Consider the following 14,004-nt stretch of genomic DNA (forward strand, 5'->3'; position numbering starts at 1 on the left):
AGTCCAAAGATAACCTTGAACGAGCTGGAAAGTTCCACAGAGGAGAGTAAGCTATCTGTCTATAGGACCACTTTGAGACGTACAGTCAGCCAAGATGGGCTTTACAGAAGAGTGGCCAGAAAGTTAAATTTTTGTCGTAAATGACCAGAGTATCTTCTTCCATATGTTTGGGGAGTCTCCCACATGCCTTTTGGTGAACTCCAAATATGTTATTATTCTGTGTTTGAGCAATGGATTTTTCTGGCCACTCTTCCACAAAGCCCAGCTTAATGGCCCAAAGTGGTCCTATAGACAGAAACTCCGCTGTGGAGCTTTCCCGGTCAGGGTTGTCTCTCTGATTAATGCCCTTCTTGCCTGGTCCATGAGTTTGGGTGGGCGGCCCTCTCTTGGCAGGTTTGTTGTGGTGTCATATTTTTCAGTTCTGTAATAATGGATTTAATGGTGCTCAGTGGGATGTTCAGAGTTCAGATATTTCTTTAGAGCACAACCCTGATCTCTGCTTCTCCAGATCTTTTTCCGCTTGCTTGTTTGGAGAGCTTCTCAGTCTTAATGGTGCCACTTGCTATGTGGTACCCATTGCTTAGTGGTGTTGCAGACTGTCGGGCCTTTCAGAACATGTGTATACCAAGATCATGTGACACTTAAACTGCACACAGATGGACTTTATTTAAGAAATGATTTGACTTTTGAAGGTAATTGGTAGCATCACGTCTTATTTAGGGGCTTCATAGCAAAGGGACGCATCATATTCAGTAACTTTTGTTTTTTTAACACATTTTTTATTTCACTTCACCAATTCTGTACTATTTTGTGTGGGTCCATTACAAAAAAATCCAAATAAAAAGCCATTAAAATTACAGATTGTAATGCAACAAAATAGGAAAAACACCAAGGGGGATGAAAACTTTCCAAGCAGATCTGATAAGGGCATCAAGAAATTCAATGATGCAGACATGATTGCCCCAATTCTCATCATTTTCATTTTGTTCTTTACAGATATGGAAAGTTGTTCATGTTGTTTGGTACTTTATATTACACTTATTTGACAGTGGCTTACGTCCAAAGTGAGAGTAAGTTTCATTAAGTGTATTCAGTCCACGTAGAAGCAAGAGCTAGACATCATGCCAAATTTAGAGTGTATCCATTTAAACAAATAAGCATGTTCAGTGCCACAGTACAAGTGTGTAAAGGCCATTTTTAGAATTCACACATAATTCCTGTGGTGTAAGACGGTCCAATAATGTTAGATAAACTGGAACAAATCTCTAAAAATGTTTTTGTACCACTGACTTTCATTCAGATTGTTGCACTGGATAGAGTTATTGTTTGCTGATGTCATTAATATCTTTGGCACTGGTCTTTTAGCATCAGTCTCCATTGAAATGATGTGTATACATGCTCGCTCTTCCCCTCAGTCCCAATTGTCATGGGCTGCCGACACTCCAGTTAGCATTCGCCATGTCTTCTTCTGTCTATCTCCTGAATCAGTTAGACAATCGGTGTCTGAATTGTTAATAGGATATTGACAAGTGGTAGCTTCAGGCCTCAGTGGGATGAACTCCTCTGTCCCATGCTTTCTGCACACATGGGAGCTACAGATACACACCAGTAGTCCCTTGCTTAATTGTTAATCATCTTTCCATGACACAGATGAATGAAGCAACAGTCTGGTTGAAAATGAAGTTCTGGAGCTTAGCTTTGGTGGTGGCAATTAGTTTTATCCTCGCTTTCTGTTGTTTATTAATTGAGGTGTGTGAGGATTCCAAGACATTGCTGCATTGGCTGTTTGAGGTACAGTTTTGCCTGCAGTGCAGTATGAAGACAGATCCCACGAGTGCACTGCTATTGTTCTAAGCTTCGCCTCCTGAGATGAGCGTTAATTAGTTTTTTGGTCAAATTTTCCAAATCCTTACCTAAGACTTCCAAGCTTATGACTGGAGAAGGAATGTGCTTAACACAGTGGTAGTGGTGTGCGTGCTTCTATGTGACGTTCACATGTGTAGTTCAGTGCAATACGGTCCTGTGTAGGCCCCCATATGAGTGTCAGCTGCTTCACCACACCTTTAATTCTTTTCTCTGTGCAGGATGTTTCGCTTGCGGGCGTTGTCCGCCGTTTCAGTGGGGCTAGCGCAGTTGTCCCGGCGCTACCACAGTGGGGCAGTGCGAGGGTCTGGCCGGAGGAGGCTAATGTTGGCAGCCCTTGCTGGGGTAACTGGTGTTTCTGCTACTACTGGGCTGCTCTGGAAAAGGTAAGAGCCTAATAATACAACTGTGTGCTTCTATGTACTGCTGAGAAAATGATAATGGCCTTCTGTTTCAATTTTAAAGTACTTTCTTTTGTCCCTCAAGGACCAATTTAAGGCAAACTGGTTTGTAAACATAAAAACACAATAAATTCAAATAATTCATTCATAAACATAAAAATAATGAAAGACTGCAAAATATGTTACTGTGACTTTTCATGGAGAAGTTTGTCTTTGACTGCTGCTGACTTGTCATTAAATATTTCAAATTATCAAGCAAATGTCACCACCCCAAAAGGCATTGTTACTTCCAAAAGTCTAATATGACCGGTTTTTCATTTTTGCATCTTTTCAGCTGTATTTTTCTGGTCTTTATACCACGTCAGAGATATTGCTCTTGAACGACACATATATAGACTCTCTCAAGACAGTTCCTCTTAACACCATGACTTGCAAGCTCCTATGTCTTGCATGGTCCCTAGACCAAGACACACCAAACTGACTTCAAAGAACTAGTGGCAATGATAGCTGACTGTTGCATCATCTCATGTCGCCTGTGTCTCTGCCAAAAAGTTGCACGTGAACACCCAACAAAGACTATAGCCGATGGTCAGCTAACACGAATGTTCTGTGCCTGCGTGAGAGGAAGTAACTCCATACCAACAGATGGCAGTAGTCTGGATTTGTCAAAAGGGGAACCGGAAGACTGTCTTGATGCTAGTTAACCAGTTAGCACATTAACAGCACAACCCAATGTTGAAAGCGCAAAGCATATTTACCGTGCGCCAGTGAACAATAATACAAACCATCACTTAAGGTTTCTGCTGAAGAGCTCAATGACTTAAAGAGAAATAATCAGAATTTATGTAATAAATTAATTTTGATCTCACTCCTCTTTGACTTCAGCTGTTTACTTTCCTCACTTCCGTTTCTCATTTCGTGCACTGAGCTGAACTGCCAATCAGAATTATCTCATTCACCGAGAGGCTCTGCTGTCCCTGTTGCTGTCACCAATTCAATATGCTGAATCAGCCACGGGAAAAAAAAGCCAACGGGAGCCAACGAGGGCCAAAGATGCAGGACACACCGCACCAATTCGTGCCACAGACGCTGACCAGCTGCCCAACATTGACCAACTGCCGACCATTAGCTTGTTGTGTCAGGGCCTTTAAATGACCAGACCTTGATCTACATTCAGTAAACTTGGATTTGCTTGCGGTGCAGTATTTGACAGCAGTTCGACTTTTGAGCACACGCCAAATTCGATTCCCCAACATTACACAACCGTTAGGGAAACCACCCTATGAAGTTGCTTACCTGCATTTCTGTTGACATGCCAAGCCACCACCCCAAAGCTGTCACAATGTTTTTATGGCTATCCATTACTAAGGAGGCTGCTGTTTAGTTAAAGCAAAGCGGTTGAGAGGGTGTTGACGTGAGAGCTCTATGGGGACAGAGTGACTGTGCTGCAGGAGGCAGAGTGATGGATGGTGCCTCAGGGCATTTGAGACTGATGGGACGAGACTGTTCCAGGCCTTCACCCCAGGCTTCATTCTCCTTGTGTCTCGTTAAACTGAATTATTCAGCCTGCCCCAGACAGACCCAGCTATTTATTATTATTATTCCAATTTTCAATTTAGTCAGAAAAATGGTCAAGTGGGAGTTTGCCTTGGTGAACCTCTGCGTAATACACAGACAAGCAAAGCACAGCGCAGCATAATCTCTCTCATTCTCTCACCCTGTTTTAACTGTTTAGCATCATAACTACAGTCCATACTCCGCTGCAAAACATAGTCAGCTACACATTTCCCTGATTTTCCTTGGTACCAGAGCAAAACATAAAGAGAAATTGCAGTATTTAACCTTCTTTGTGAATGACAGAAATGTCTCTCAGGTGTTAATCTGTTTCTAATCTGTTTCTTCGTTGAAAACTAGAGCATATGCAGATGCAGGGCCTTCTGTTCGACACACTGAGCCCTCACCGGATGGAGAGGCGGCTGACTTTGTAAGGGATGCAGATTCTGAGACAGAGACAGAGAAGTCGGTGGAGGCCAGCAGTGGAGACGAAGACGCAAATGAAGGTGGTGAGGGGAAAAAAAAGAAGCCACGCTCTGGATTCCGTGACCGCAAGGTAATCAATAAACAATAAACATTCAGCCGTTCAGTGAGTCCAGTATTTTAATTCACCTCTAGAATGGTGTTTTGAAAGCCTTCCAAATCAATGTCCAATATGCAAACGCAAGTATATTTTTGACAGAATATTTTACGGAGACACACAAAGGTAATCAGCATGCATTGCTGCTGTCGTAAACAACAGAAATGCACCACCCGTAAGATTTTATTGTTGTTAATTAGGCAGTAGATGACAAAGGACAAGCAGAGGAAGACCAAAGGGTCTTTGATATGATGCCAGTTAATCACAGTTTGTAGCTCTGCATATTTTTGCTGGAGGACCAGGGAAAAGGAGAGTGGAAGACCTTTTAATGTTCCATGCATTCTATTCAAAGAAAATGTGATGCAATAGTACATCTGACTTATGGGTGTAGATGTAAAAATTGTGCAATCACTCTTGCCTCAGCAGCAGCCTCAGTCTGCTGAAAGCATATAGACGTCTAGGGAGCAAAACGTTTTAGCACCGCAGGATTCACCAGTGTGTTGGTAAAAATAGGTTGTTTGTGCCAGCTCACTCACCATGTCAAATAAAGGCTCAAAGTTTGATAAAGCTTATTGTCTGAAGTAAATTCAGTGTGTGTATGTGTGCAAAAGTTTGAGCGTGTGCGTCAGTGCTTTAGACTGAGACTACCCTTGAATGGAGATGGTCGAATGTTGACAGAGGCTTAGGCAGTATCTGCTTTTTTCATTTCTTTCTGACATTTCACCAGGGTATACAGTGTATGAAGGTATATTGCAAAAAACAAAAAAGTAAAAGCTGAGCTGCTGGTGATAGACGTTGTCTAGCCCAGTGGTTCCCAACTGGTGGGTGGCTGTCCAAAAGCAGGTCACAAGTCCATTCTGAATGGACCGCAACTGACTTGCAAATGTGTCAAGTTTGTAAAAAACACACTTTATTTTTAAGTACATTGAATTTCTGGCACAGAGCTATTATTTTGAAGTGCCACTTCCTGCTGTAGAGTGAGTGAGGAATGGACAGGTACTTGACAGAGACAGCAAACTAGCTTGACGACATGGACAAATGCAAGTATGATGCAAAATGTATTGAACTGTATGGACCTTGAACTAATGACAAAGGAGAAATCTGGACCCAGTGGCTGGACCTGTTAGGAGCCACTGGTCTAGCCTGTGTATATTAAATTTAAAGCCTATATATATCATAAAATTTTCCAATAGGCCACTGTCAGCCCCGGTTGATTTCCGATATTTTGCCCCCCTCTCCTCGTGTCAGTTGAACCCATGTGTTCAAGCTGTGACTTCATGACATTCCACAAAAACATATATATGCTGGCTCTACCATGGTTTTTTCCCACTGTCTCTCCCTGCCTTACTGGCCGACTTTTTACTAGTCCTGTAATGTTATCCCCACCCCTCAAAGTTGCCGTCTTTTCTTCACTCAGTTGCCTGCTCCCTCAGTAGACTAGTAGAGTTTTTGGTCCTTCCATATGTTTTGTCTTTTTTCTTTTCAGAGGTGATGGGGACTGTGAATAATAACTCAAATGCAAAATTATGCAGCAACAGGGAATTTTCACTCTAATGTGTGTTTTAAAATTCAGTGGCATCACCTCCCTACTTTTAAAGTGATTTGCCACTCTTGTCTCAGATGTTGCGTAACAATCTTTGAAAACCTGAGGGAAGATATGAATAAATTACTGGTGTGACTTGAGTTTCACCCCCCTGGTTGTATATGTGCAATTTTTGTAATGGAAAGAGAGTGCATGAATGGCTGAAAGCTCAAAAGAATGGGCTTGAGTCTCCATCAGTGTGGGTGATGCTGAGATCAGTAGCCTTAAATCTGAGGTGATGAGATCCAGAGAGAGATGACAGCGTATCCCTGGCTTTACATCAGTCACGCTCTATGGCATTTCTACACAACTGTCCTATAACCTCTCATCCATACACTGATGGTTGCCTCTCGGGGGCCATGCTCCCGGTGATTTCCCTTGAGATCAATAAGGATTGCTAAAGAGGGGGAACCAACACAGAAGCACGCAAACATAGCTACAGTTGAGAAAAGGCTCTACTTTGATCAAAGTCTGCATCTCTCTCACTTTCTGTTGTCAAACTGAAGTGGATAACGGCTTCAAAAAGTTGAAGCTGTAAAACACATTTTACTTTTTCCACAGGGAGTTAGTGCAGTGTACACAATCACTCAGTGTCACATGAAATAGCAGTCTGTGTGGATTAATGTGTGGCTGAGCACAACTTCCAAACAGACACCGCTCTGTCAATTTCCCAGTTATGCTGCATCTGTTTGAAACTTTCTGCTGAAAAGCAAATGGTGAAAAGTGTCAAGGCAAACATTGACGTGACTAATGTGTGTAACAGGGCTGAATAAATTAGGTTTGTTTGGTTTTTTTTGTATTTTTCAAAAATGTTGGACCTCAGTATGTCAGTGATGCCACGCTGTCAGCCTTATGTGTGCTTGCCACAGTTTCATGTGGCTGTGATGGTTCTGCGGTGTCCCTTGATGTTAGTCAGACTGATGCTGATAACACTATTTCCTGTTTTGACTATATGATAGTTGAGTCGGGAGGTTAATATACTTCCCCATCAGGACTGTCAACTTGTTTTCCCGCCGCCACCTGCTTCTTTATTCTGGTCATCCCCTCACCCTTTCCGCACTCTCTTAACTCTCCCTCAGATCATTTACCTTGCTTCACACAGGGTTGGAGTATCGTCGGGTCTTTGATTTGGTTGATGTTTAGGTATGTGAGAGTGGTGCCCGTGCCTAGTGTGTGAAATTTTGCGTCATTAATTGCGGTTCTTGTCTGGTTGGCAGGTGATGGAGTATGAGAACAGGATAAGAGCCTACTCAACTCCAGACAAGATTTTTCGCTACTTTGCCACGCTGAAGGTCATCGGTGAGCACGGAGACACTGAGGTTTACATGACGCCCCAGGACTTCATCCGCTCCATCACACCTAACGAGAAGCAGCCTGAAAGTGAGTCTCCTGTCTTTCCTTCCACTGCCTTTGCTTAGTCTTCATCTGGCACGCCTCAGTTCTTTTCTATGATTTTCCCGCCGTTTTCTTTATTCCTCGGGTCTGCTTCTCCAGACTCCAGATTTTTCAGATGAATTTTGACCCTAAATAAACCCTGGCAACCTTTCAGAGTTCATATTACTTCAGTGGTAAAGCATTACTCAACATAGCCCCCTCCCCATGCTCCATCCAGCTACAGGGACACTTAGCACACGCCTAGCAGCTCTGGACTCATGACAGTCGGTATGAGGGGAGGCGGGGAGGGTGTGTGTGACAGGGCTGCCGATCACGCTGAGTTGGGGGACTTGCGACGCAGCAGTTGGTGTATCAATTAACAGGTTTAAACCAGAGCAGATCTCAGGCGTCACACATGGAGCAAGTGAGAGATATTTGATCTTCAGCCAATGGGAGGGCTGGGAAGTCGGGGAGCTTAACTTAGCATAGACACATTTCAGCACCCATCTTGTCTTTATCTGTCATTCTCTGGTTATTCAACACTAAAATTCATTTAGATTTGCATAACATTTTATTGTATGGGAGTGTATTAGCCTCCATCACTGCCTGTGGCTGAATGCTCAGTGTGTGAGGACTGTTATATTCTGCGCATTCTTCCACAGTAAAGGAGGCACGCCTGCAGTTAGCACTTCATAAGGACTTAGCTGGGCCTGTCACGTCTGCACTGCCTTTCCTGCTCTCCTCAGCACTTCCATCTGTTATCCTTGCCCTAGACTTGGCCTAGCTCGGCCCCCACTGGCCTTCCATTCTTAGACCCCATACCTCTCCTCCTTACTTCATGATTCTCCAGCTTTTCCTTTCTTTATTCTGCCTTTAGCCCTTCCAAACTGGAGTTTAAGTAATGATGAGCCGAGCTCTGTTGGATAAGAGAAGGTTCAGCAAAGCGGATGAAAAAGCCAAGAGAAACTGCAGTTTGCTTCATCGGCAGCCACTTCACTCTCCTCTCTAAAGGGTTAACTAACAGACTCCCCGGTCAATTAAAAAATAATGAGAGTCTCTCAGTTGCTGATTAGTCTGCTTTTGTTGTTTTGATGCTCTGCAGAATTTCTGGCTCATAGATGATGAATAAGCCATGGGCCTGATAAAAAACTCATAAGATGGTTTTAGCCAACCTTTTTATTTCTGCTTGTCTGTTTTTACAGGGTCTGGAAATAAATAGATACATACATAGATACAACAACTGAACTGCATCCCAGTTCAGAGGCTGGATCCCTGTGGTAAACATAGCATCTCCAAATCTGATGCTCCAGCCTTACAGAGACTAATATTCATGGTGCTGTGAGGTGACCCTTCCTATCAACTCGTTTAAAGAAATGTGAATTTTATGACTAGGATGCAGAAAAGATTGTGAATTAGTAAGGAATGCTTGGTAGACCAGTATTTGGTCTAGAAATATTGGCTTCACTTAGCAATCCAGCCCCTGAATTGGGGACCTCTTGATTGTGTTAGTGAAAGGATTATTGACTCTGCAGGAGAGGGTGGTAGGCTATTTTCAGGTCTCAGGTGATAAGGTTTTCCGTAATGCTGATGAAGCCAAGGTCAGTTTAATGAGATTATACTCTTAACCATCACCCTCAAAGTTAATCTGATTTGATGAGACTGCTTCAGCAGGTCAGTGCTACTAGTCTTTGGGTGTGATATCAAGAGCCAGTGAGACTCTTGGAATATTTCATATGATATTTTAGCACAGCACGGTTCATTTAACAGATTAGAAGTGGTGCCTGACATAAGAGTTAAGAAAATAATCGCCTCAATAAGGTTTATTAGTTTGAATAATATTAGTCTGGAGGTAGGATTGTCTTTTTCCTGCAAAATTCATAACTCTTGTTTGAAGTATATTTGATTTAGTCTAGTAGACAGTGGGAGAAATCATATTTCATATCCTCTCATACCATTTCATATCGTGATATCACTCTGGCAGGGAGCAGAATTGTATTCAGCCACAAAACAAATTGATGTCTGTCTCCATTGAAAGAAATGACACAGAACAGTAACTAAGACAGACAGAGACAAAAGCCCAATGCACAGTGAGGACGACTCATTTTCAACCTGTCCATATGTCTGCGTCATTATTCAATGTGTTAACAACCAACCAAATATCTTGAGATACTCATTCAAGCAGCCATGTATACAGATATAAACCCTGCGCACAGTCGATCTTCTTGTGATGTTGAGAACTTTGTCCTAACTGATGATCAGAAGAGTCGAAGCTGAATGCTGGTGATTGTTTGTTTTAAAGAATTTGCAAAATGGAAATGGGTTGTTAATGACTATTATTAATCTCAAACACATGTCAGTGATTACGAAGGGTTCACTAATGACACCAAGTAAATACATTTGCTCTGCTTCATGCCAGGCATAAATCTTGATGCCCCTGCTGTGCAACTTGTCTGCCTCACATCTCCTTTGTTATAATAATTGTCCTCCAATGTGTATCTCTCTGTATCTGTATTTCCTTTCTCCTTTTTCAGATCTCGGCCTGGATCAGTTCATTCTGAAGCGCTATGATGGAAAGGTAAGAAGTGGGTGTGTGGGTGGTAAAAAAGATAGAGGGTCAACTTAGCAATCATGGAGGTCAGCAGCGGGGAGTTTTTATAATTATGTCCTAGAAATGTTTCATCCCAGTTTAATAAATTCAGTTTGAAGTAACTGGATGTGATAAATATATTGTAAATAAGTGTTGCATTTCCCCAGAAAGCTGTCTAATAAAAGATTATTAGAGCTTTATTTTCTGGTTTATTTCCCAGAATAGCCAATGTCAACAAAAAAAAAAACAGTTTATCTGCACAACAAAAAACACATTTTCTCACTAATCCAAATTACCTATGGTGGTGTCTGGCTGTGAAGATGATTTTATTTGCCAAAGTTTTAAAGGTCTTTCAATACACCTGAGCTGAATAGGAATTTTGTGAGCTTTAAAGCACTGAAAATGTATCTTGAAATACAGTTACATTTCTATGCAAAAACAATATTCCAGTTATTACTTCCACAGTATACACTTGTTCTCACTAGAAACAGTTCCAAGTTAAAGCTAAACATTCAGTAAAAATCCTAATTTCATACAGAAACCTTTAAGCAAACGACGCCTACACTTGATAATTAGACCTTATAATCCCCAGAATTCAGTTAAAGTTTTATCTGTTCATGCCTCGGATTTTAAATATGCATACACAGAGAGGGAATTAAAAGAGAGGTTTTGAAAAGTGTGATCTTAATTCAGTGCAGTAGTGAGGGAACGGTCACTGAAATAAAGTGGAATTAAAAGTCAAAAATAACAAGTAGACTGACTTACTGGTGGACAATACTTTCATTAGTAAATCAAGTATTACACAGTATCTCTTATTTATTTTAAAAGTGTCTTGCTGAACCCCAGTCCTTATGAATGTAATTTGATATGAAAATTGTGAATAGTGTCTATAAAATAATACTCTGTGAATAACATACATGAAATGCAATATAAATCAAAGAACTGCCACATTCATTCATCTTTGAGGCTCAAATGACTTTGAAGAAACGGATAAATAGAACTGGAATGATGTATAAATTGAGGTGATAACTCAATGTCACGGAAATAAACAAATACTCATCAGGGGCATTGAGGTCACAGCATCGTAAATAAATGCCATATGGGAAGAGATGGTGGCAAATAGAAAACACCATTCTGTCCACAAAGAGAGCAAAAAAAATTAATAGGAAAATCCCAATGATACCGTTGGAAACACAGCTGTGAGAGCTAGCTGGCATTTCTGGGTGCACTTTGTTGTTTGTTGGTGCATTTCTGTTGATAGCTTACCCACAAGCTGGTGTCACACTGAGTAACTTCTATTGCAAGTTTTATAGGAGGAAAAAATGTGAACGGCACAAAACATTCACAGTGTATGTTTTGACAATTTGGTCTCCCTTCTGCAAAAATTGAAGTGAATATGTTTTTTACTGTTTTTCTTTTCTCATGTTTTTACTTAAGGTCCTGCTCTGCTGTCTGCTTCTCATGCAGTAACTCATATTGTTTTCCAATCGCAGCAGACTAGAGCAGATAATCAGAATATCTTGCTTTCCAAACATTATTTGAGCGCCCAAAGTTACGAAAAGAGGTTTAATTACATAGTTTTCAGCCTACGCAGTGATCCTTTCACTCTCTGCCTTCAGTCACAAAGCATTCAGTTAGGTAAACCTAGCTCAGAGAAGCTGTGCTCTTTAACAGAGCAGCTCCACACTTAATCATTAAGAGGGACATGTACAAAGTGGGCCTGTCCAGTGCATAATGACCTATTTAAAGACAATAACAGCAGGTGAACTTTGCACAGGCTTGTCCCCCACTATGATCACAGACTGACTTCAAAAGGAGCTGGTCTCTGTGCTCTAAATGCTAACATTTCTCTGTTCACAGTCAGGAACACAGAGCCCATCAATATAAATCACCAGCATCATTATTTTCATTACTGCTTTCCTTCCTTATTGATTTGTGACCATTACTGCCCTCTCACTGATCCCAGGGAGCATCTCTCACACCCAGTAGCCAACCTTCCTCATTCATTTACAGTTAGCTAATCAAAAGTGTGATGATTGTCGTTTCTAACCTCATTAGAGAAATCCATCAGCCCCCAGGCTTCATATGATGATGAGTAAGTCTGTACCTCGTCTCCATTTTGTGGTCACACCAATTCAGTTAGGCTAAAGAAAGAACTCTTTGTCACAACTTCCCCTTTTTACTGCCCGCAGCAACTCAGTAGTGATTTTTCTAAGCCTTATGTTCAGTGAAAGTCCCCAGAACTTTTATCCATCTATATTTCTAAAGCGTAGTAACTAAAGAGTTTGGGTTATACGTTAATCAAAAGTAAATATGAAATTCGGCAGCAACCTGAAATCAAAATAGAACACTCCTCACTTATGGCCCTTGTCTACTTGTAAATGTCATCCATATCTCCAGGCCTCGTGCTCCCTTTATTTGCCAGGCAAATCTGGACACATGGTTTTCTCTGATACTGCATTTAGCTTTATTGTCCCCTGAGATTTCCTTGCAACGGCCAGAGCGACCCGAGAGCTCCCCTCCCTCCCTGGCTCTGCTCAACCCCTTTTTTGCCCAGAGACACGTGCCTCCTCCTCATTGGATTAATGGGCACCCCTAGCTCGTTGGAGGAGGAATAAACCATTACTGTTTCCTGTCAGGAAGCCGTGAAATCTAGTTCACATGAAACTCAGACCTGCATAGAATTAAACATGAATGAAATTAGCCACGGCAAGTATAATGGCGCAATACCTGTAGTGTGTAAATCATGAGCTTGATGGAGGGTGTGGTGGAGTACAAGGGGAGCGTTTCAGCTGGGGGTTGGGTAGTAAGCTGCAGTGAAAGCTAAGGTCGATAGCAGAGGTGTACAGTATTATGTGAGAGTAACATGAGAGCTCTCTTAAAAGACCCCTGTGTCCCACTGCCCATAGTTTTATTTAAAAATAGCCAAGCCAACTGAGGGATTTGTCACATACATACAGTTTGGCAGCAGTTAAGAGGAAGAGTGTGAAGAGTTTACGTGCTATAAACCTCTCACTGTTCTCTATTCCTGTCCCTCCTGCTGACACTTATTTGTTCCAGGTTCAGTCTGTATGTAAACATTACATGCTCTATAGGGTTGTTTAACTACTGATGTTCATATTGACTCATGCTGTTTGTTTTATTTTAATTTTCCTGTCCATGGTAACACAGTTATTTTAGACGTCCCTAAATGGCATTGTTGTGTTTGCTCAGCCAGATGTTTCATTGCTCTCCCTCTCTGTGTTTTCTTCTCCCACCCTGATCATGTGGGCAAGCTTTCTGCTGCCGAAATCTTATGTTGATGTGACCTGACGTTGCCATTGTGAACTGTTGATTATTCTCTCGTGCTCTGATCAGTCATCAGTCTCATTCACATAAAGAGTAATCCCTCCATTTTCTCTCTCTTCCCTTCTTCGTGAATAACCATCGTCCTCAACTCCCCTCCTCCCAAAATCCCTACTTTTTCTCTGTCTCCCCCCCCCCCCCAATCATTCCATCTATTGATCCCCATTCTCCACCCACAAATTCCCCGACCCTCCACCTCCTCCCCTTCTCTTCCTCTACTCTTCTGTCTCCCTCCCTCCTCGTCTCCTTCCCGTTCTGCCCCTCCCTCTCTGCAGGACTTCTGGCAGGTATGGGGTGTGTGCCGAGCAGCATGTGTGCACCTGAATGAAAAACTGCACTTTGTAGCCTCTACCTTCTCCCTCCTTCTCGTTTCTCCTCTTCTTCTCTCTCACTCGCTTTCTACTTCTATTACTCACTCTCTCACTCCTCTGTAGTTATATGGAGGGCTTAGCTATTCACTATTGTTAGTTCAGGGGAACAGCTAAGTAAATAGTTTTCTCCGTGTTTACCACATCTCAGCTTCAGCAAGTGTGAAACCGGAGTCACTGCCACTGTTAAGTTTGCGACCACTGCGGATAGGACAGCAGCCAAAGTTTGCATTAAAGTGTATTATGTCTAACAAGAAATCAGTAGACTGGTAATAAAGTGTTGAATTTACATCTAGCTTTTTTCTCACAGGGTATGCATGCGGTAGGTGTTGAACACAGCCTGAGGGGGG

At 42.0% G+C, this 14,004-nt stretch overlaps 1 protein-coding gene across 1 annotated transcript in view; it reads left to right on the top strand.

The window, feature by feature from the left end:
• Positions 1-14,004, top strand: part of micu1 (mitochondrial calcium uptake 1) — a 37,791-nt gene that overhangs the window by 4,387 nt on the left and 19,400 nt on the right. Inside the window, exons 2-5 of the mRNA XM_049599588.1 lie at positions 2,085-2,249; positions 4,179-4,374; positions 7,198-7,360; positions 9,886-9,929. Of these exons, the coding sequence (XP_049455545.1) occupies positions 2,086-2,249; positions 4,179-4,374; positions 7,198-7,360; positions 9,886-9,929 (567 nt within the window). The 5' untranslated portion in view covers position 2,085. The remainder of the gene's footprint in view (positions 1-2,084; positions 2,250-4,178; positions 4,375-7,197; positions 7,361-9,885; positions 9,930-14,004) is intronic.

The sequence above is a fragment of the Epinephelus fuscoguttatus genome, linkage group LG16 (genome assembly GCF_011397635.1).
Source record: "Epinephelus fuscoguttatus linkage group LG16, E.fuscoguttatus.final_Chr_v1".
Classification (NCBI taxonomy): domain Eukaryota; kingdom Metazoa; phylum Chordata; class Actinopteri; order Perciformes; family Serranidae; genus Epinephelus; species Epinephelus fuscoguttatus.